Source organism: Triturus cristatus, chromosome 4_1 (assembly GCF_964204655.1).
Source record: "Triturus cristatus chromosome 4_1, aTriCri1.1, whole genome shotgun sequence".
Taxonomy (NCBI): Eukaryota; Metazoa; Chordata; class Amphibia; order Caudata; family Salamandridae; genus Triturus; species Triturus cristatus.
The window spans coordinates 462,705,164-462,729,086 of NC_140585.1; the positions used below are offsets into that span (position 1 = coordinate 462,705,164).

Sequence of the window (23,923 nt, forward strand, 5' to 3'; positions counted from 1 at the left end):
ACAATTTACCTAACACTGGCCTATGTAAGTGTACATAAACTGGCAACCCTCATGCATGCAGTTATAAAATTAAACAAGCATTTGTAATGCAATAGGTCTCGCATTTACACTAAACCTTTTGCATTGCAAATGGTAGGCAATGTGACAACGGCAGTAGGGGACCAGGGAGAAGGCACGGACAACAGGAGGGAGGGTGGGTGGGGGGGGGGGGGGGGGGAGAAGGCACAGACTACGGGAGGGGGGAGTAAAGAAGGCACCAAAGCACGTCATGCCTGCAGTAGGAGAACCTTAAAGAAAAAAGTGCTCACGTTCTAAATAAAACATACCATGCATGTAACAACCAAAGTAAAGGGGCCAGTCGCCATGGGAGGTGACAAATGAAAAGGAGGCGGTACTAAGGAGGGACTAACAAGCCTATCAACGAATCAGAAGCCAGCATTTAGGACAAACAATGACAAGCCAATATGGGTGGAAAATGGGTGGAGCTTCTATTCACCTACTCCTCTACAATACATCTCGCAGAGCAGTGCATGCGCGCTGGCTTCTGGCTCAACCTAAAAATACGTTGAAAAATACAGCTTCCAAAGCAATATAAAACCCTGTCAACAGTTCCTAACAAGAATCGTTACAGGCAATACCCCAGGGATTATCAGAGTGCGTGGTCAATGCCAAAGCCCTTGCATACTATGGTAATCTGTGAGATTAAATGGTAAAAGTAAAATCTGTCTATTAACTAGAACTCAATTCACCAATTTTGTTTAAGGCTTATGAGATTTAACATATGCATTTCACAGTTAATTAAGCTAGACCAACTGGCTTGTCACAATGTTTTGGAATAAGCATAGAGAACTATGGAATAGTACATAAAGATTCCAAAGCACCAAACGGGCAAATAGCTTGTCACCATTACCAATTCAGGCCTACAGTTTTGAGTGTAAGCTTTTCCATAAGGCAACCTCAGACAGTTATAAAATTAGAAAGGTGAACAAATCGCAGCTGGCTTAGCAAAGTACTAGCTCCACTAGGACTGCCTAACAAGCAGTCTCAAAGAGCAAACTTTCTATATCCACAATTTGTCACACGGGGTGATCAACACCAAAACCATCGCTTACTACGGTAATGTGAGAGATTCCATGTTAAAAAAAAAAAACCTTCCTGTAGGCATTAATATAGAGTAATTACAATCTATACTTAAATGTCCATTGATTTGAACATATAATTTTCACAAAAAGTATGTCCGGTCTAGTCTCTTCATGATGAAATTCGATAAGTAGATCAGGCCTATAACCATGATCATTGTCTTGCCACCATAACCAACTCAGTCCTGCTGAGTCGAGTACACACATTGCAGGAAGCCAAAAAGAGCAGTATAAGGAGTAGTGAAAGCACACACATTCTGTCCTCTCAAATCCTGCACGCAGGGAAACCAACATGTTGGTGGAGCCTAAGCCACTCTGAAATGATCATAGGGTTTCTCAACCCAGTGTTATATCTAGACATCACTTTTGATATTTGTTTCTTGGTGTTGCTTCTTGGTGTTAGAAATGTGCATACACTTTGCAGTATGTATGGCAAATGCCATAACGTCTGCACAGGAAATTCTTTGCACCATTCAATAAAGTTACCGTTGACTGAACAGGAACATCTGTCTGTATGTTTGAAAGCATGAAGGATGGATTCTGCCCACAGACAAGTACATTCCCATTGCCTACGTTATGCCTCGCATGCTTCCGCAGCGGTCACCATACCCTAGTTGATCAACCTAAAAAAAGCTTTCAGGACTACAACAGAGTGTGGGAATGTGGCTCTGCCCAGATGGGAATTGACCTAATTACAACTTTTGATTAGCCAAAAGATCTGTGATTCCTCAAAAAGAAGTTTCTATTGCACTCCTATTAGGTGGTGGGGTTTTACCCTCACCTAAGATGGCCACGAAGAAGAGAGCTTCCCTCACATCCAGAGGGTTATTTTTTGTTTACCTAGACATGCAGCATGCATACGTCACAGTAAACAAAATGAAAGCAGATGGTGCATATAGGCACAGTCTACTTTGCCCCTCCTCACACCCACACATCTTCACAAGCAGAAAGCCAAGTGGACACCAGGGAAAATAAAGATTGAAAAAAATAGAGCTGGGGATGACCCACCCACTCATTGGGTCAATTTATGAGAAACATCAAAATTTAAACATGGACATGGTGCAGCATAAAGTTTCAACTACAGTTAATTCTCTGGATGAATGCAACTCCACCATAAATATCTGTAACACTCCAGCTGCTTCTTATTGCCCATCAGTCTATGCCCTCCTACCTGCCATTTCACTTTATCTCACAGGCCACTTTCCCCGCAGCCACTGTCCTCAAATCACCTACCACTGTTTGTTCTTCTCTTGGGTGCTGGTCAACAGCTTCTGTCAGACCCCCACAAAACACACACCGTCCACCGCCAAATATTGACCATTACTTTCATTACAAATCATGAAAAAAGGTCCAGATGGGCCTCAAAACGCATTTTCACAGCCTTGCAGAGAACAAAGCAGGAGCTAATTGCACTAATGAACCATGCACTAGACACTGGGTCTTTACCAGAAAAAGCAGTGGGCATAAGCACAGGAACAGGTCTAGCAGCTCGGCACGGGACAAACCGGATCATCAGAATTGTTTGCTGGCTTTAAGAGCTTTACTGGGGAAAAGCAGCACAGCGTAGAGGAAGATGGAGGATCATAAGTGACTGATGGTGTTGAAAAAGCTGCACTATGACAAAGGCAGCCGGAGAACGGGAATGTGTGCTTAGGCAGAAGTGATTGCGTGGAGCAAGCACTGCACCAGGGTATCTGGGGCAGCAGGAGGTCAGAGGCAGTGACAGATGAAAATCTGCAACACTGGGACAGCAGAAAGGAGTCCTTGATGCAGCGTGAGACCTCGAGTACCACAGGCACTCCCCTTCCTGTAGGTGTTGTGCCTTACTACAAAAGAGAATCCTCAACACTGAGTGCAGGGGAGTTGAAGGAGTGCTGCTTGGGGGCGGAGGGATTGAGTGTAGGGTGAGAGATGTGATTGTAGAGTGCAGAGCATTAATGCTGGACCTATTGCTTTGTTAATTCACCTTAGAAAAATATCAAAACGCAATACAAACATCCAAACAGATTAAGCAATACTGATATCTATGTATGTCAGCATAGCATGAAAAACTAAACAATAAGGTTCCAGAGTCTAGTATAGGATAGAGAACATATGGTTAAGATATTCAGGACAGCTAAAAAATGGAAAGGGTGCAGAGGGAGAAGGAGAAGAAATTCAATTGCTGATAAGAGACAATCACTCCAGTTTGCGAGTAACACAAGTGTTACCATGTGAAATAAGACAATGACTGCCATTAAAACCAAGGAAGTGGTACCATGTGAAATAAGACAATGACTGCCATTAAAACCAAGGAAACAAATGAAACTAAAATAATAATGTAACCAATAAAACCAAACAATTAAGTTGGGCATATGGAGCTATGTACAGCCACCTTACCTTGTGGCTAAATTTGTCCTCCAAAACTTCAGTTTTGAAGCCCTAAAAGTTCTAAAACTAATTTTGCACACAAATGTGTATTCAGAGCTTACTGTCTCTTGGACAGCTCTTCAGTTTCTGAGAATGTGGACTCTAACCTTTTTTTATTGTCAACTTTCCTGAAGAACTATCCTCTTGCTAACATAGATTTGGAAGATGGTGGACCCACCAAATCTTTGGTCTATGTTGTCCTCTGAGGCCAGAAGTGCTAACACACAGCAGCAAGAATCCTCTTTACAAGGTCCCGTTTAGGAACACTACCTTCCAATAGGGGAGAAGCAGCAGATGACAATACTCAGATGTAGTTTCCTACTTAGACGAGAAGCTGCAGTGTGACAGCCCAAGGAAAGAGTAAGTAAGTAAGCAAGTGACATATTTATAAAGCGCACAAATACCGAGGCGTCTTGGCGCTAGGGGTGACGTGTTGCAGTTGCCCAGGCTTAACCAAAGTTTATTAAGGGGGGAAAAGACAGGCCTTGACCATTTTCCTAAAGAGAAGCCTGTTGGACTGTAGCCTAATATTAATTGGCAGCTTGTTCCACAATTTGGCTGCCCGTGAGCTAGGCTTTTGCTTCCTCATCTAGCTTTTTGAGTCTTGGGAACCTGAATTAGCCCTGTATTGGCTGATCTAAGATTCCATCACGGGGAATCCCAGAGAAATAGTTTCTGCATATCCATGGCTCCCCCACCATACAGCACCTTATGTACCAGACAAAGGGCCTTAAATTCTACACGCTGTTGGATTGGGAGCCAATGAAGCTGCCTAATGCAAGCGGAAATGGACTGATATTTAGGGATATTAAGTAGTACTCGCGCTGTGGCATTCTGCAATGACTGCAGTTTAGCAGTCTGATACTTGTCAATTCCCCAAAATAATGCATTGCCATAGTCAATGATTGAGAGGATAAGAGCTCCTATTACCGTTTTCCTGAGGTCCAGTGGCATATAAGGCAAGATCTTATGCAGAATTTTCAATAGAAAGTAGCAAGAGGTGGTAAGATGATTGATCTGTCTTGCAAAACTTAATTGGTTGTCAAATATTATTCCAAGATTTCTTGCCTTAGTAGATGAAAGGGGGCAGTTACCCGCCTCAGATGGCCACCACGACTGACTCCATATAGATGGACCCTGCCCAAACTCCATGACCTCCGTTTTCTCTGTATTAAGCTTGAGGCAGTTTACGTTCACCCAGTCCATAATGCACTTTAAACAATTGTGGAGGCTGACAGCTGTAGAATCCACCCTCTGCGAGACAGATATAACTATCTGGGTATCATTAGCGTATGAGATCAGCGTGAAACGGTGATGTCTGATTAGTTTGGCCAGTGGGGTGGCATAGATATTAAACAAGGTTGGTGACAGAGCTGAGCCCTGTGGTACTCCACAGTGGAGTCACACGTTTTCTGAGTAGAAAGGGGCACACCTAAAGCATGGTTTCTCACCTGTAAAAGAGCAGGAGAGAGGCGGCACAATTGAAAAGATTCCAGCGATTCAGTACACTGAGAGACTGGAGGTTAACCCAATTGAGGGGGAAGCTGAGACAATGAGTCAAGAAAACCAGCATATTAACGAGCCCATTGAGAAGGAAGCTGGTAGAGCCAAGGGAAATCCAGTTGACAAGAAGTCGGGGACCTGTGAACTGTATGATGTAGGAACCAACCGCCAAAAGGATCGCCCTAAATTATTATAGTGGCCTAAGGCAAGTTCTTCAAAGATAGTGGTGGGAAAAATAAACGTATTAAACAATGGGCTGGTTTGCGGTGCATGCAAACACTGAGGGTAGCACATGTGAGAATATATAACAAGCTAGACCATCGACATTTGTTACAATGTTTTATAATAAGCAGACCAGAATTATGGCATTGTACATAAAGTTTCCACTCAAACAGGCAAATAGCTGGTTGTCATAACCAACTCAGGCCTACAGTTTTGAGTGTAAACTTTACCACAAGTAAAAAAAAATCTATTTGAGAATGAATAAGTGACACTTAATTTTCTGAGGGAAAAAAGTATCACGTTTTCAGCAAGAAAAATTAACACCCCAAAATTAGTATTGATCTTTTTTCTTCTTACAAACTTTTTTCGGTTCATGTCAAATACACCATAAAAGCATGTTGATCTTATCTTCATTTAAAATCAAAAATAACCTTCTTGATACATGCCTTATCCCTACATTAAATAGCATCACTTCACAGCCAAAGATGTGAAATTTCTTCAGAGCCTGAAATCAGGAAGACACTACTAGGGAAAACACTACAAATGAAAAGCTTAATGATCCTAAACGCCTTTGTGATTGGATTTCTCATTGAAAGCTTAAAGATCAGCAAAGAAAAAAGACAAGAGTTTATTTTCATCCCTCATTTGCTACAGATGCTTTATTTCACTTTTGAATTAAATCCATAAAAACATCCCCATGTGCACAACTTTAGCCATTCAAATAACCTGCAATATAATTATCGGCACAGCCTCTGTTAGAATTGTTACTCAGGATGCCATATGGAACAATAGTCAGAATGATGTCAATCACAGCTGAGTGAATACAATACGGTTTAGCGATCACAGCCATTCAGCAAGAGTTATTGGGAAGTAGCAGCCTGTGGGCATCTACCGAATAGCAGGAAGGGTTGCCTATGCACATATTTGAGGTTCTCTCAAATAAGCTAAATTGGGTTTGCAGTCTATAAATGTCTTTCTGGTAAGAAGCCATGTGAAAATGTTCTGAAAACCTTTTGTCCAGTAGTGGTTCAGTTGCAGACCACCAGTGTCTTAGTATGCAGACCTTTTCTGCTGCTTGGAAGGTGGATACTCACCATTGCCAATGGGACCTAATTACTATCAAGTCTGAGGCATCATCTAATATGAAGAGTCTTGCTGAGTTGGGGAGTAGGATCATTAGATCCACTCAGTTGACCCACATAGTGAACTAAAATGGGAGAGGATGTGACCTAACGGCTACAGCGGTCGACCTTGAAGCTGGGGAATCAGGTTAGTCTCAACAGGGACGCTCAACATTCTGTGATTCTGGGCAAGTCACTTAATCTCCCTGTGCCTAACAAAATTAATGTGTCTGCCTGCTACGCAACTGGTGCTCATGTAAAGCACTCGGATACCTTTGGGTCGAGTTTGCACTATATAAAACTCAAAAACAAAAATGTAACGTGAAATCAGGAGCTGAGAGCGTTATTCATGGTAGCATTATAACTGCTGGTAGCTGCAATACATTAATACAAAAATATAGGGGTTAACACTGTTGAGGGTGAGCACAAAGACCTGCTTTATACTGATGATAGTAACTCTGTCACATCTGGCAAAGTCAATCAGGGTTTTATGCATCCAATGTTACCAGTTTCACACAGCCCAGGCTACCGTATAAGCTAGGACAAATATGAAGCCCTAAGCCTGAGCAGAACAACTGCAGCTTATCTGGACAACATACCATGCAGATCGAACAAAGTGGTTGAAATCACTAAAAATACTAGTAAATAGGAGTATGGTATGAGACAGTGCAAACCAATTAATAGATCCAGGGTCTATGAAGCTGTACTGCTGTTGAAACTACAACTCTCCATATGAAGAAGCATATAAGCAATAAAGATGAATATCCTAGTATATGCATGATACGTGGCACACAAGAAACTGGAACCTAATAGCAAAATACATGAAAAGGCACCAATATGGTACAATGGCAACATATGTGTTGATGGAAATGAAATAGCATGGGTATATCTAACTATACCCAAGTTAGATCACCTAATCCTGGGTGAGTGCCTTAAATCATTTGCAGAATGACAAAAAGAAATTAACTATTCACTCCCACCCCCATTTTTGGAAATATGTATAACTCACTCATTGTTTGAAAACAGTCTTAGGCCCACCAACCACTGATTTAAACCAATATTTAATGTAATATTTAACTCTGAATCCGTTGCAGCTGTGGGGCACATGTAAAGGAGTAGTGTCCGTATACCATGACAGAACACAATTTCTCTCAGCCATCGAGCAAAGACCTTAAAAGCTGGTGATGAGACAGATGACACTTGAATATACTGTTGAGGATTGGTAAGTGTTTCTAGTGACTTATAATTATCTATGTGAACCTAGATAAAAAGTTACATCAATATATTACATAGATGGCAATATTCACCCATGAAGCAGGCTTCTGCAGAAATCTGCTCATTGGAAGACTGCAGAAATCAGTCCGTCAGAAGACTGCTGGAATCTGTCCATCAGCGCCCTGCTGAAGATGAGGCAGTACTGATAGCAACATTGTACATTTATATGGGAATGTTAGAAACTTCAACAATACTGGTCAAAAACTATGGACCTCCATGAAAGACAATTTAGTAGTAGAGGGGTTGCTAACAAGTCAAACAGTATTGCTACATGACTCTTCTGAGATTCTAGAAATTGCATATCAGCGTAAAAGTTAGTATTCCACCTCATAGGCAGTACTCAAATTAGATATGTTACTGTTATAGAAAACACAGCGTCCCTTCACATGACTCTTGTCTACAAGATATCTACATTATACTGTCTTATGAGAAAATGATTATTAAACTGAATGATGTATTGCAAGATTTTCAAAGAAGTTTGGGGGTATGTTGTGAGTTCCCTATAGGGCCCACTGTATTTTCTCACCTATGTTAGCCTAACTACCACATGCAGGAGGCCACTTTAGCTTTGCACAAGTTATACAATAACACGCTGGTTTTTGTGCCACACTGTTATTTTAGAAATAGGTTGCACATGTTTTGCTAGCCAGCTCTTCTGCTGGGATTCAGTCTGAACATTGCGTTGAAGGTTAAACATTGTGCCCTATTTTTCTCAAACACCAACACCTAGACATAATAGAGAGATCCAATCTGCTTTTTTCAAACATGGCAGTTCTTATCATACAGTCCAAGACTTGCCGTTTTAGAAATAGAGATGAGACATTCTTGCAGAGAAAAGGTCCTGAGAAGAGTGATCTGTGCCATTGGAAATGCAAATCAGCTGACTATGAATGTCAGGTATGAGGTCCGGCACTAATCCCAGAGATCTTCGATATATCAATGTACTCCCATAGTGAGGGTAGGCTTAGGCAGGTTTGTCAATTGCTGTGACAGGAGGTATTATCGTGTGTAGTTTATTGATTTTGCTAATCACATTACTGACTTGCATATGTTTTCTAATTGCAGCATAGTTGCTTCATGACGGAGCACAATAGTTTCAATAAATATTGTAAGCTTTCTTCGGGTCTCTTTTCTGTTTATTGCATCCATGTATTAGTGAGAGAACGAAAGGTGATGATAAGTTACTGCGACCCCTGAGAGGGTTCAGAGTCCTGTGTTCTGGGGTTCTGACTTACCGGGTACTCTAGGAAGGTTAGGAGGACAGATAAGACACAGAGGTAGTCTGGATTTGAGCCCATAGGTGCTGATGTGGTATGGTGACTACATCCATTACATACTGATATTCTGTCATCCAGGCATAGTTCTTTTTGTAAACAGAATCCCTGCAACAGGGACTTTAGAACCAGTTAGCGCAGATTACCAGTCACTGGATGTTGTGGACTTCTCATAGTTTCTTTAGGAATATAATGTAGAACGAGATATAAAGGCAGGATTTTGGGATATGAGAAGCAACAGGGTGGTTAAGTATAGAAATTAGGATAATGCTGTTCAGACATTGAAATTGTTTTGCTTTCACCAACAGCTGGGTACAGTGGCCTATTTCTGGTTTATAACTAATTTCTCTTTAGGAGACTTGGCGACATATCTCAGAGTTTAACTAAAACATGTTTGTAGAAGTGACAAGGACTGCCGGGTAAGGGGAAACCAAGTCAAACACCTAGTAATCATGTAGCACCCGAACTGTGGGTATCCCATTTCAAGACCCAGTTTGCTATTGCAGGTCATGATTTAGACCATGATCATGAACCATCCCTGATTCCTGTAGGTATTCCCCCCTTGCACTTTTCTAGGCAGGAGGTAGACCTAGCACTAAACTCAGTCCAGATAGGTAGAGCGCCTGGGTTGGACTGTGTACCTGCTGATCTGTTCTTGCAAAATAAGGCTACGTGGGTAATTTATATCCAGTCCCTAGCGAATGCTATTGCCAGCGGCTCCCCAATACCAGACTCATGGAAGGGAGCCGAGATCCTTACAATATTTAAAAAGGGGGTCGTTCAAATCCAGTTAATTATAGGCCCATAAGCTTAATCGATTGCCTACAGAAAGTGACTGCCAGGCTCGTCGAATCCAGGTTTGGATAGAGGATTATGACATCCTCACTCCATTGCAGGCTGGGTTCCGCTCACACACGAGCACTATCAACCAGGTTTTTAGATTTGTTTTAATTTACTGGCGCGTGGTGATTTTAAGAGGCGGTACATTATATGCTGCTTTTGTAGATCTCAAGTCGGCATTCGACCTAGTTCCACGTGCAAAGGTGTGAAGAGTATTTGCGGAACAGGGCATGCCCTTGGATCTACTGGCCTTTTTAATCAAACTCCACAATTCCAATTTTGCACAGGTTCGATGGGGTCAGCAGGAGAGGGTGACAGATAGGTTTCCGATTGCCAGAGGGGTTCGTCAGGGGTGCGTTTTTGCTACAACTCTTTTTTCTTTGTATATAAACAGGGTGATTCTGTATTTTTTGAACCATCCAACTGACGCCCCTACTCTTGTTGGCATGAAGATCCACCTGCTTATGTTTGCAGACGACACTCTGTTAATTTCCAAAACCCAGAAAGGCCTGCAGACGGCGATTGATAGATTTGAGGAGTTTTGCCGGGACCATGGCCTTATAGTTAATGTGGACAAGACCAAGTTCATGGTGCTACATAAACATAAGATTGTAAAAGGGAGAGTAGCCATGAATGAAGCCACATTAGAGCAGACTCAAGTTTTCACATACCTGGGTATAACTTTAGGTAGCAAACTAAATTCGAAACCACATATAGATCAGTTGGTCCTTAAACATGTACAACTGTCTGGTGCCCTATTAAAGGAACAGCGTCTCTCACATACTAAGCCGCTCGCCCCGCGTTTAAAATGTACAAGAAAAAAATGAGTTCTTCTGTCCTGTATGGGGCCGAATTATGGGGTTTTAGCAACTTAGCACCACTGACGATTTCCCAAAATAAAATTCTGAGGGGTATAACTGGTCTTCCACAATCTACAACACTGTTGCCCCTTTATTTACATTTGGGTTATCATTTTTTCGAGGATGTGGCACGTTATAGACCAGTGGCTTACTGGAGAAGGCTCTGGGTTACCCCTGAGCTTTCCCGGTATTCACAGGCTCTCCTCGAAGTAAGGGATGTTGACAGTGCATGTAAAATCCCCTGGCTGAGGCAAGCAAAAGTTCTTTTTAGTGCGATGGGGTTGAGTCGATTGTGGGAAAATCCTGTAGACAATGTTTTTCTTTCTAGAAAGGACTTTAAGGAGACCTACTGGAGCATGGTTACCATGAAGCGCTTTTCGTCTCTATCCAGGCCGTCCCTAACGAGGGAGTTTTTGGAGATTAAACATGTTACCGAATATGAAGGCTACTGGGATTTTATTACGGTTTCTACTGACAGGAAACGTTATCACCAATTTCGGGTGGGCAAACTCCCAGTTAATTCATTTGTTGGTAAGTGATGTACTACGATCTGCACCAAATGATCATTCTGCCCGACCCAGACCGAATCTATAGTGCATATTTTATTCATGTGCCCAGCCTATAAAAAACTGAGGCACAAGTGGCTCAAACCAATCTGTTTGTCTAAGGGTTTGTCTAAGGGTATTAACACCGGCAGCGAAGCATTTAGGGATTTTAAAAACAGACAACGGAACCTATAGTAATTGCGGTTGCCACATTTTTAAACTGGATGTGGGCCATTCGTCCCAGTAAGATGAGATTGCGCTGACTTGTTTTTTTAATGTAGATACCTGGTCCTTTTATATAGTCACACATATACATGTGGCACCTACTGTAAATAGGCATGGGGTTTTTATTGAATATTGTTTGTATTTTCGGATGGAATTACTAGATGATGTACTTTCCTATTGTGTCAGCTTTATATTACTTATGGAAATGGAATGTTATAATACTTTAAATGTAAATGTGTTTTATGATTTTTGTTAAATCGAAATAAAGACTTATTGAATCGACAAGGACTGCCTGAATAGAAGAGCGGAAATACAAGAGAATTGAACTGTGCTAGCTCAGGACATATCTGTTTATATGAGAAATTTTCAAAAAACGGTTGTGCACCAAAAATTGGCAGTCTGGCCATCATGCTCACTGGTTATCTGTTGAATTGTATGCTTAATTTTTTCTTCTGACACTTGGAAAATAAACATTAATGTGGTACAATACAACACTCATCCTTTAAATCATAGTCAAAAGGTCAAGGCCATTTCTGGGGTACAATATAAATAGATGTAAAAGAAAAAATGAATTTGAATATAGCCAAACAATTAATCTTATGAACTGATTGGGAACAAGGAAGAATTTGAAAACATAGATGGCAAATATATCTTTTGCAAAAACATATTCAGAAACTGACTGAGAAGTATACTGCCAAATTTTAGACCTTAGACAAATAGTCCCCTACAACAACATTTCGTCTTGCACCAAACACTCACTTTGGGCACGTGCTCCCTTATACGCTATGTCTGACTCTAGAATGGTGAATAACCGAGCTCTAAATTATGAGGTTGGGTATTGCTAGTTAGCAAATAAATATAGTTCAACATTTGTGTAGAGAGGTATTCATTGAAGGGTGAGATTTTGGAAGTCTATATTTTGAGGTCTATGTTTTTGCAATATATGCTTTTGCAGCCATTGTGTTCAGATAGAACAAAAAATTCTGCATCCAATATTTAAAAGCTATGTCTTGGCACAAGCTCTCTCTCATTTATCCCTTTGCCTTTTTTATATCCTACCACCAGTACTAATAGGCAGCAAGATGGTTTGACAACTCAGCAAGGCAAACCTCTAATTCAACACACTCTAGCATTTTCACTTTCTGCAATGGTTTAGGTCATCCATAATGCAGAAATACTCTTGTAGCGGTAAAGCTGATCTCTCTCTTATAACCAGAATGCCATGAAGGGCCGGCTTTAGCACTGGTGGCGCCTGGTGTGACAATCATTTTTGGTATCCTCACCCCCATGACCACCTCCTCAGATTCTCTCACTGCCACTGGGCAAAAGAGCTCTTCATCTCTCCAATCGTAAGCTATCGCTAAACACAGCGCATCCCCCTTAGGTCTGCACCCCCCTCCACAAGTCAGGACCCAGTACTTCTGCACTAGTCACACTGCCCGAAAGCCAGCCCTGATGCCAAGCACACCACTGTTATGATTCTGTGATAACCAGTAGATCAACAGAGATTGGAATGAAATCAAGCATATTGTCAAGGGGTTTTAAATAACATGCAAAAGTATGTAAAAGTTCAGTTCCACAGATCAATGTTGTGGTCACAAACAAGGTGTTGTAATATTCATTGAGTGTGGCTTTAAATATGGTCAATTGGGTAGATGAATTCAGAACGTTCATATGTCCAATTAATGAAGTGACACACAGGTCAGCTGAGGGAGAAACTCGAGTGGCATGTATCAGATAATTTGGCAGAAAAGGGCATATTTATAAAACACCAAACAAATGAAACCAATTAAAATAAAGCAGTGCTCCAATACAAAAAATAATACTTTATTATTCACCTTACCTTAACCTCATCACACTGAAACAGATGAAGGTCGGGTTTGCTCTGTGATTGCTCTTTACACACTATTGCAAGAATGGAGTTGAAGCTGCATGAATTCATCACAGCTTGGCAATGCTGAATTGTGTTTAAAGGGAAGTTCTCTAGTTCATTCTGCAATAAAAACCATTTGAATATGGATCATTACACCACTCTATACACTGCACATCTAAAAGACATACTTGAAATGCCACGTTCCTGAGTACTGTAAAGGGGAACCAATTAGTGTTAAGCATTTGTCGATTGAAAATGGACCGCAATTAAAAATAAAAAGTCAAATTAAGATTTTCAGTGGAAATAGAACGGTGAAGGCATATACAAAGAAGAAAAGGCAGTAATAAGAATAGTTATACTAACTACAGCATTCATATATACGCAATGGTCATGCTGGTAAATTGGCTCTTGTAAGATTAAACCACAAGTTCTTTCAAAAACCCCTCTCTGGCTCAAAATATATTTATGGACCACGTGTTCCGAGCCAGTGTAAAATAGGGTACAAACGCTCTACCCCACACATCCTTTGAAATGCCCTCTCTAGCTACCTATGACCTACACAGAATAACTTCGAGGATTAAGCATCCTGGTATTTTTTAATTAACCTTCATCTGTAAAATATAAACAAGGGTGAACGCTACTCACGTTATAAGAAAACAATCTGGAGCATACATTTTGACAAGACAACTTTGGGTAACAACCTTTTGACAAGCTACAGTAGTTCACATTTTATAACTAAAAAAAAGAAAACCTTTTTTATTCATAGTTGCACATTTATTTAATAAATGTACCAGTTAGTGGAAAACAAGCCAATGCTAGATAGACAACTCATTCAGTACATTTCTCCACATCACTCTAAAAATATGATCATTTTGCTACGCGATGAAAAAAGCCAAGATGTTAGGATTTTATAGAATACATGTTGAGACTGACTACGCTCAATGCGTGAATATGCACACCTACAAATATCAATACAAGTACTCAGACATTTAAGCACACTTGGACTACTAAATACACAAGTGTCTATGCCCCCCCCAACCCACACTAAAAGCACACAATGCACATACGTAAAAAAATAATCCTGATAAAGTAGCTACATTTAGAGTACAGCTGAATAAAGGCCCTTTGGATCGTGTGGGTTGAGAACGACCATACAAGTGAAATCAGAATTGACACCAGGGCAAATTTTGATGGTGTAGTTGAAAGTAGGAGGGCTACTAAGCCAACCCCAAACAAAAAGCTTCACTGCTAACATTCCCCACCAAATGTCCACCACTCGCGGTTCTGATGCACAGATGGCATAATCAGTATTTCAATGGGTTCCTCTTATTACTATCAGTGTTGGTTCAGATACCATATACAAAGCTGCAGAAACTGCAAACCCTGCTTCATGCTGACCGGGTGTCATCAAAATATGTACAGGCTTTAAATGGATACCAGAGTTACCCAAGCCTTTGAATGGCTACATCATGGAGCTGCTCAGTCCTGTAACTAAATTCTACTTGCCCAGTGGCAAGGTCCCAGGATATCAGTTAGAAGGATGTGTAAGGAATGGACAGTGACATAAAATGAAAAGGCTGGATTTACCACAGAGGTTTTGTTTTTGGACATGGAGCTTTGAAGTGCCCATTACTAGTAGTCCATAGAAGGTTATTTTAACATGTTAGTAAGGTTTCAAATCCAGTCTTCAAAAGACATTAAGTGGAGGCGAGGAGACTTGGTGAAGGAATCAGTCTAAAAGACAGTTACCCACTAAATCTGGAGTTGATCATAGAGTGAGATCTTACTTTCTTTAAAACCGATATATTTGTCACAGATATTGGGGGTATTTAAGAAAACAAATAAGGCCTAAGAGGTGGAATGATATGACTATGAACAAATTAATCTAGATGGGAAATTGAGGCTGAGGAACAGAAGTACAAAGCCCTGTTCCAAAGACCAACCAATATCATAAATATACAGGCACAGCTAATTATAGAATTATAGCCTTGTTCAACAGGCTGTTATACATGAATTTATCCAACTTTCCCCAAATGCAACACCCCGATTCAAGGTCCTCTCATACTAAGATGACTCTACTAGTGCAATACCTACAATTATGTAATCACTAGACTAAAAAGTACTTCTATAACACAATATGTAGGTCACCTTTCCATGTGGTTGTTGTGGAAGTGTTGTTCCACTGTCCGTGTTTATAAACCACTTCACTGTTGTCACAGCTGGTGTATCTGGTGTAGACGCATGGCTGTAGTACTCTTCAGGATATTCCTATTGTTAGAACTGGCATACTTGGTGTGGTTTTCCCTTCAGACCTCCTGCTTTGGTGACTTCATTTTTTCTGGCCTAGGGTACAGTGTATTTGAAAAGTTGGACATGCACTTTTTAGTTGCACCTGTCCTGATAGTAAAACACTCTTAAATTTGTTCTTCACTATTGCAAGACCTACCTCTTCCACAGGATAACACTGGAGTTCCCTTATTACATTTAATAAGCTGTAACTTCCAAACTGGAACAGGTAACCCATTCATGTTTGGTGTCTTTGGGACTAGAATTAAAAATCCTAACTTGTGTTTAAGTCAGATTTTAAAATACAAATTTGAAAACGCCACTTTTAGAAAGTTGCCATTTCCCTGCCTGAGCCATTTGATGCCTGCAACATGTCTGTGGGTCACATGACTGGGTGAAGTTCACAGTTGGGCTTTCTGTAGTCCTCCTAGACAGTCACACAATAGGGAGCTTAGGTATGCCTGGTAAGGCCATCACTGGCAGGGTGGGAAGGAGGAGCTGGGCACAGACCCACTTACACTTGAATAGTCTGTGCCCTCCCTCCACACAAAGGGCTGCATACCCTCTGTGGTTAGTCTTGAGGCAGGGCAATTGTGTACTTCAAAGGCATACCTCTAGAAACTTCCCCCTCCACTTCAAAGGCACAACTAGGTATACATACTGGACCTCAGACACCAACTAAGGAAGAATGACTGCTGTGCAGCTGAAAGGACTTCCACTCTGCTGGACTGCTGCTCTGCAGCTCCGAAGGACTGCAGCTTTGAAGGACTGCAGCTCTGAAGGATGGCTGCCCTGCAGTGCTGACCTGCTGCTGTCTTGCCTGGGTGAGAAGGACTGGACCTGCATCTGTTTAACCCAGAACCACCACAGTAACTCCTAGGGCTAGTTGGATGGCCTCCTGGCTCGAGCCTCAGAGACAGACGGCTCCAACAACATCGACCCCAGCACCTGGTCTCTGCCATCTGTGGGTCTACCATGCCTAGAGGTGCTACCCAAGTCCTGGACCCTTTGAAGTGGGCCTACAGTGCTCTACCAGAATATGTGGATCCAGCGGAACTGACTTATCTACTCTGCTGCGCGGTGCAACCCTAAGCAGAACCGATGCATCACTGCTGCTGCATGGATTGAACCTGTTGCAAAGAACCGCATTGTGCCCACAGCCTCTTCAGAACCACTGCTGCATGACGCATCCTCGTCGCAGGCCTTCGCATCCCTCATTGAGGCTCAGCATCGCAGCTCCTTGCAGCGGTCAAATCACCCCGACTGTGCAACATAATCCTCATAATCGGACTTCGCATCGCAAGCCCTTGTCAACGGGATCCTCGAAGACTATACAGGACCTTGCATCACAGCCTCACCACATCTTAGAACCACTTTGGCTGTGGGACGCATCTTCGACACAGACACTTGCTACTCTCTGCAAATCAGGATTTAAGGTGCTTTGTTCAGCGTGCCTAACTGGATCCCTGTAGCCAGCCTGCAAGCCTTCAGGGTCAGCCTGAAATTGTGACTTTGTTCCGGTCTAGTGTGACTAGATATCCACTGTTGGCACTTTGTGCTTTTTGGTGCTATTTTCACTGAAATCTTTAAAATAGCATATCTCCAGTTCCACTGATTGGATTTTTGTCTTTCTGTTCTTGTTTTGTTCATTAAAGAAATTACTACGTGTCTAGTTTGGTGTGTGATCCCTTTTGTGTTGTGGGTTTCACTTTATTACTGATTGAAGTGTTGCACAAATACTTTACACATTGCTTCTAAGTTAAGCTTGACCACTCTGTGCGAAGCTACTAGAAGGTTGAACACAGGTTAATTTAGGATTGGCTTGTGAATCACCCTGATAAGGATTGCGTTTGCTGCTTGACCAAGGCTCACACACCAGTCAAACAACATCCCAAATTCTTACACATATTTAAAGCAAAGAAAGGTGACTCAGCTTCACAGTTGATTTGTGAAAGCATATTTTCCTAGAAACTGAAATAAGTGAATCTAGTAAAGGTCAAGGACAGTGGGAAAACAGGCTTTGTCTCTGTAGGCCAGGTTTCTTTGGGTTGGAGTATCCAGAGCCAAGTGTATTTAATAGATGTGAACCTACAAACCAGAGTGGCCAAAATCCCTAAAAAGTGTGAAGTCCAAGAAATTGACAGACACAAGGGCTCTGGAAAAGCGTTCTTCCCACCAAACAGTGGTGAGGAGAGATATATCCATTCAGTTGGAGAGAGGTACAAGAAAGAGTTAGAGTAACATGCATACATGGAGACATAAGCCATGCACAACCCAGATAACTTTTAATAAGACATACATCACAAGAACTGCAAGTTACAGTAGGTGTTTTACCAATGCTCCTAAAAACATTAGTGGTGAGAAATGATTTCAAAAAGTTCTAAAAGACTACAAAGCTCTAAAGGATTTGTGGATTCATCCATAGATAATACACCAGCAAAAAGAAACCAGACAAAGGGAAGGAAGGAGAGAAAAAACAAAATTACCTGTGGACTTTCGACATGTAAGACAATAGGAAAGTATGAACTGGGGTTCAGCTTTAGAAGGAGGAAGCTTCATAAATACGTGTATATTCTCCAAGGATAGCTTTTCACTTTACTGTTTTTGCTGTGCCCAGTTCCCTTGTTTTGAGGGGCCTCTCTCGCTTTTTGATTGATTAGAAGCGTCATGAATGCCAGTATTGAAATATAGATACGTTATTATGTTTTTCCTCTCAACGGGACATACAAAATCATTAAAAATTACTTTCTTCAGACGATCCATATAGTCAACTCAAATGAAGCCTGACTTACTGCATGAATTCTGCTGTAGCGCCACGGGCCCATTTACTATTGATCATGATATTTCCTGGTACTACTCCTCAGAGGCATAACTTGGTCCTCCAATAATTCTTTAAACCATGCCGGGAGGGGTCGGATGTAGGGATCCAATCCACTTATCCGATGAGGACCAGGAATTGGGTAACTGACCAACAAACTAGTAATTAGATTCATGTATATAACTCTCAAGACTATACTACACAAATTCAATATCATTACTGCTAGACCAAACTGCTGAAGAAATTCCGATTGGTTAGGATCATACCAATCCATAATTTGGTTAGAGCCACGCAAAATAGTATCATCAGGATCTGCGGACTACAGACCTCCCTATTAAACGTCCCTTCACTCATTAGTACTATATTGGCAAGCACAATCAATTATTGGAGAAAAGTCATAGAGAGACAAACAGAATTTGAGGATGGTTAGATTATTTTAATAAGCGCAAGCATCAATATCAGGCATTTAAATTTAGTAATGCAGAATAATCAAATTAGTCTCTTTCGGGCCATCAATTACCAATTTTCAAAGGGAAGAGTTCAGGAAGGGACATGAACCTTATTAGTTCAAGAGTGCTCTACCATGGGGGAGAAGAGTCTGGGAGTATTGCACACAGCTTATACATCAGACCAAGGAAAGCCAGAAGAGTCTGCAAGAAACGAAGGAGGTCTCTCAGTCTCCAAAAACGCAATCCTCAATGGAAAGGTGGCACAGTGTCAAAAAGGAATGACATGGAATGGGATGAGATGGCATCATTATCATCAATCCAACATATGATATAACTTCCCAAGTTGAGGGGCGACATCTCCTGGGTCATCTCATCAGGTCAGACCGCTCAGTCCATTGGTCAGTTCATAAAGGTTGATTGTCAGGCAGCATACAGAAGACATTTTATGGCAGAAAGGTGGAGATCATCATGTAGGCTGTCGAAGTATTCACCTTCTTGGGACTACAGTTAGTGGGGTGATTGTTTCTTGCTCCCACTTAGCACAGGTACATAAGCCAGTGTCAGCTTTGATGGTTAGCCACCTCACAGAGAAGGCTCGAACAGGTGCAGTTCCAAGCCTGGACTCCAGGCATAAATATTGCGGCCTTTCAGGCACAATAATGTTAAGATATAGTTCTATGCTGATGTCCGATTTTACTGCTAAGTAGTTACATAGCAATGGTCCTAATTTAGCATTGGTGATATGTAAAATGTAAATGTAAATCCGTATTTGTAAAGCGCAAACTACAAACCCCTACAGGTCTCAAGGCGCTGGGGGCTGTTGTGGAAATTAAGTGAGCTATTGACCAGAGTCACATGGTGCTGAGCTGAGTTGCCACCAGAGCCGGGGATCGAACCGTGAGCCCTGTGTTCCGAAGTCAGCTGCCCTGGACGCTGCACCACACCTCTCCACTGACTTGTTTTTGTTTGTCAGTAGTTCAGCCAGATGTCCAATGCACTAGTTGTTCAATATACTGGGGATTTTCCCAGAGAGCTCCACATACACTGGATTTCCAAGTTTTTTTTCCATATGCCTCGATCAAACGCTATTTACAGAACTGGTCATGGATAGAACGTAGTGGTAAGACTAAATACAATTTAACAATTAGGTTTATTTAGGTTGCACACTATCTGGCTATAGCAGGACTGGGCATAACTGGATCACATCCATTGAGCTAGGACCTAGTTCCAGTCTTGGCTATGTCAGAGAACTGCCCGGTCCCAATAGGAGAAGCATCCTAAGAAAGGGTTTGCTTTCGGTATGTCATACCCTTTAGGACAGATTCAATGTGCTTCAGTAGTTATCTTCTGAACCTTGAGGACTGCTCTAATTGATGCCTACATAATCAAAAGTGGATTATTTGCCAAATAATCATTTGTTGCAGTGTATGATGGCTACAGAGGGGTATTTTGGTTCATAATTAGAAATCATGTTTTTGTTGAATTTATTGTTAAGTTTCTTTGTGGCAGTAGGTTTCAAAGCCTTTTAGTGCACCATGCTTTGACAGCTCTGTTAGAAGAGAAGTACAGCGGTATAAGTGAAATCAAATATTTCAAGTTATTCCACTCCTAGCGACAGGATGTCTAGTTTCTATTCCAGAAGATAACTGGTAGTGTCTGTAATGTGTAAGTTAAATAACAGTAGAGCCAAGATGAATCATTAGCGGATGCCAATGTTTGTGATATTGTCAGTGTATTGTCCATCTCGGTCATATCTGTCTCAGATTGTTTTCTGGTGATGTGTCAAGGCTTGGAGGGGTTGTTTTGGAATGTCCAGCTCTTTTTAATGCTCGTCATAAGAAGTTCTCATCTAAGACACACACACAGGCAGTTGTGAAGTTGATGAAAGTCATATACAAGATGGTTTTCCCGCCCTTGGTGTACTTTGTGCATATTAGGTAAAGATTTATGGCCTGATCAATGGCACTTAGGTGTTTCTGTTAGCTTCCACTCAGGTCTGTGGATGATCCAATGGTAGTTTCCTATAAAGTTTGACTGCTCCATCTAGAAGTGAGATTGGGTGACAGTTTGAAGGGTTAAGCCAATTTACATTTTTGCATATGGGGAAGACTAGCTCCAAGATGGGGCACTTATTATATTACAGTTATCTTGTTGAAAGCCACCAAGAGCTCAATTTGTGGTCCAGCTCACTTAGGCATGGTTTGGAGCAATCGGATTGTAAGCAGGCCATGATCGCTATCAACCCTTTGCTTACCCTTGATATTGCGCACAATATGCCCATTTAAATGACTAAAGCATAGCTCAAGAGAACGCTTCTGTAGCTTCTTCTGAATGTCTTACTGGCTGCAGAATCAAACCGGTATACCCATTTAAGAGAAGAGTATCCATAAACATTGCCCCCCCTCTTTTTGTACATTTGCTCCACTGTATATGTGGTACTGGAAGCCCCTGTACATTTTCCTCCCCCAGAAGGTCCTTACAGGCCATTCTATGATCAGGCCCAGTACTAAAATCACTACAGAATGGAAATGCATGCTTATCCCTATTATTCTCGGTTTCTCTGGGGGCCACGACAGCTGGCTCAGTCTAAGAGAAGGCTTGACCATCTCACCTATTTTCCCTCGAGGGTAGTAGACATTATAAATGACTCCTGTACATTCATCAGTTTTGAGTGCCATTAGAAATATGTTCCTTTGTGGGTCCAGTTTTAAGGAACCATTAAACATCAGGGACATTGTGACCCATGTCAATAATCCACCCACCCACTCTTTTTTGCTCTGAATTGCTGGAACCTGATATGCTGTAAATACATCTATGAGCTGAGGGTTCTTCAAAGCAGTATATATCTGTTTTTGCAAAGGAAACCAAATCCCTGTCCTTTAGTCTTTATTTTCTGCTTCTATGTCTCAGATTAGTAACATGGTGGACCATTTCGATTCATTTTATGTTAAGGTGTTTGACTTCGTGAGAGTGCTTTTCAAAGGACCTGGCAAAAAATGGGGGTATTAGTAGCAAAAGATACAAGCCTTTCAAAAGAAAGAAGTTTACATCAATCCATCTATTGAGAACTGGGTGAGTGGGTGTGTGAGTCGCTGTTTTGAACAGTAAGTATTTGTGTGAGTAGCTGTGTAGATGATGGAGTAGGCATGCGATTGATTGTTTTGATGTGGGAATGGGTATGTTAGTGGTTTTGTGGATGAGTGAATAGATGTGTGAGTGGCTGTATGAGTGAGTGAGTAGCTGTTAGCACTGTATGGCTTAGGGAGTGGCTGTGTGAATGGGTATGTGAGTGGATGTACGGGCGAGTGTGTGAGTGGCTGTATGGGTCTCAGTGGGAGTGGGTTTGTGGGTGAGTAGCTGTATGGGTATGTGAGTGGTTGTGTGAGTGGCTGTATGACAGTGTGTGTGTGTGTCAGTAGGTGTATGAGAGATTGTATGGGGTGTGAGTGGTTCTTTGGATGATATCAGTGATGTCATTTGAAATGTCATCAATGATGTCATCAGTGATGTTGCTGACAAGGTCATGAGTGATGTAATATGTGAGGGCATAAGCAGTGCATTGCGGGGGCATAAATTATAGTTAACTCAGCTAACTATAACTGCAGAATTTCAATGGTTTCAGTGAAGAGAACTCTTGTTTCGGGGGGAGAAGAGAGTGGAAATATATGCACATAATACATATAGCTACAAACAAATATACACATGCATACATAATTACACACATATATATATATACACTGTATGAGAATATTGATGAAAATGGTTTATGTGCACTCATGTAAATCCTTCTGTCTACACAGCCTCAATTGTTACACTGGAAACCACTTCTAAATTGCTAAGATTTACCCTCTCTGCAGTACTGCCAGAGGCTTTGAAACTAAAGTGCATTTCCTACTGTTCACAACAATCTTCCCCCCCCAGCCAATGGGTGGGCCAATATAAAAGCAGAAATGTTGATTTCCTGAATTATGAGTCACCACACCCTGGGGAGGTAAAATGTGCCCAGCGGTAAACTGCAAAGACTACATGGGTCAAGAAGCATTACATGCTAGTACTTTGTTCTTGCTCTTCTCTCTATGGTGTATGATGGTTAGGATATTTGATGGGACTACCAGTTCAGCAGTGGTGGTCAGCTGCAGAGATCGTCAAGCAATATTTTGCCATTTGCATCTCTCTGAGAACGAGCCTAAAAAAACCTGCAGATGCTCTAATAACAATGAACTATGAAAAGGGTTTGGGGACTGTTACCTGCACAGTATTACTGTAGAACAGGTTTAGAGGATAACAGCTATCAACTTTTCCATGTAAAGTAATGCTGCTGGTACATCCTCTACCTTGTTCAAACTTGTTTAAAATTATGTCACTATCGAAACACGCTGGTCCTTGATCTTTTATGAAGGCCACTTCAGGTGCCAAATTTGACCCCTTAATGAATGTGCAATTTGAATCCATGTGGGATAGCTAGATTTTCTTAAAATAAAATCCTTTAATGTTTCACTTTTCCCAATTATTTGAGGTGGACTAAATATCAATGATACATTATTTTGTCTTGTAAGCTTGTAAGATGGTACTTCCTTACCTGATTCATAACAATCTGTGTTTTGCTTTTATTCCACAGCACTTCTATCTGTTTGGATACTGTTCATCATGTCAGGGTACTGTCTAACCAAGCATCTTCTCAAGGAAAATCATATTACCTGTGTCACTGGCGGAGCCAAGTTTGTAAAACAGTAGTCATATTGGGAAGTCTCTCATAGAAGTGCAATAAAACTGCACTTTAAATATGATATGTTACAGAATTTATATAGAGGATGGCTGCCCCAGCAATGGGGCGTTACAGCGATGGACCTAAAACGATTAACGAGCTGCACCTACCAGCCTATCATAAGGAAAGGAAAGAGGGAGGCTAAGTGGAGAAAAGACAAGTTTTCATAGTTTTTTTGGAGTGCAAGCAATTCTGGATTTTTCTGATGGAGAGAGAAAGCAAATTCTAGAGGGAAGGTGCCTTGGTGCAGAAAGAGCAGACGTCCGCTCTGACTCTCCTAACTTGATGAACAATGGCCAAATTGAGGTCGGCTGAGCGC

At 41.4% G+C, this 23,923-nt stretch overlaps 1 protein-coding gene across 20 annotated transcripts in view; it reads right to left on the reverse strand.

The window, feature by feature from the left end:
• The window catches only part of EPS8 (EGFR pathway substrate 8, signaling adaptor), an 861,544-nt gene that overhangs the window by 273,938 nt on the left and 563,683 nt on the right, over positions 1 to 23,923 (reverse strand). For all 20 annotated transcript variants that reach the window (XM_085652654.1, XM_085652642.1, XM_085652660.1 and 17 more), the window contains one exon: positions 13,257 to 13,406. In XM_085652654.1, the coding sequence (XP_085508780.1) occupies positions 13,257 to 13,406 (150 nt within the window). The remainder of the gene's footprint in view (positions 1 to 13,256; positions 13,407 to 23,923) is intronic.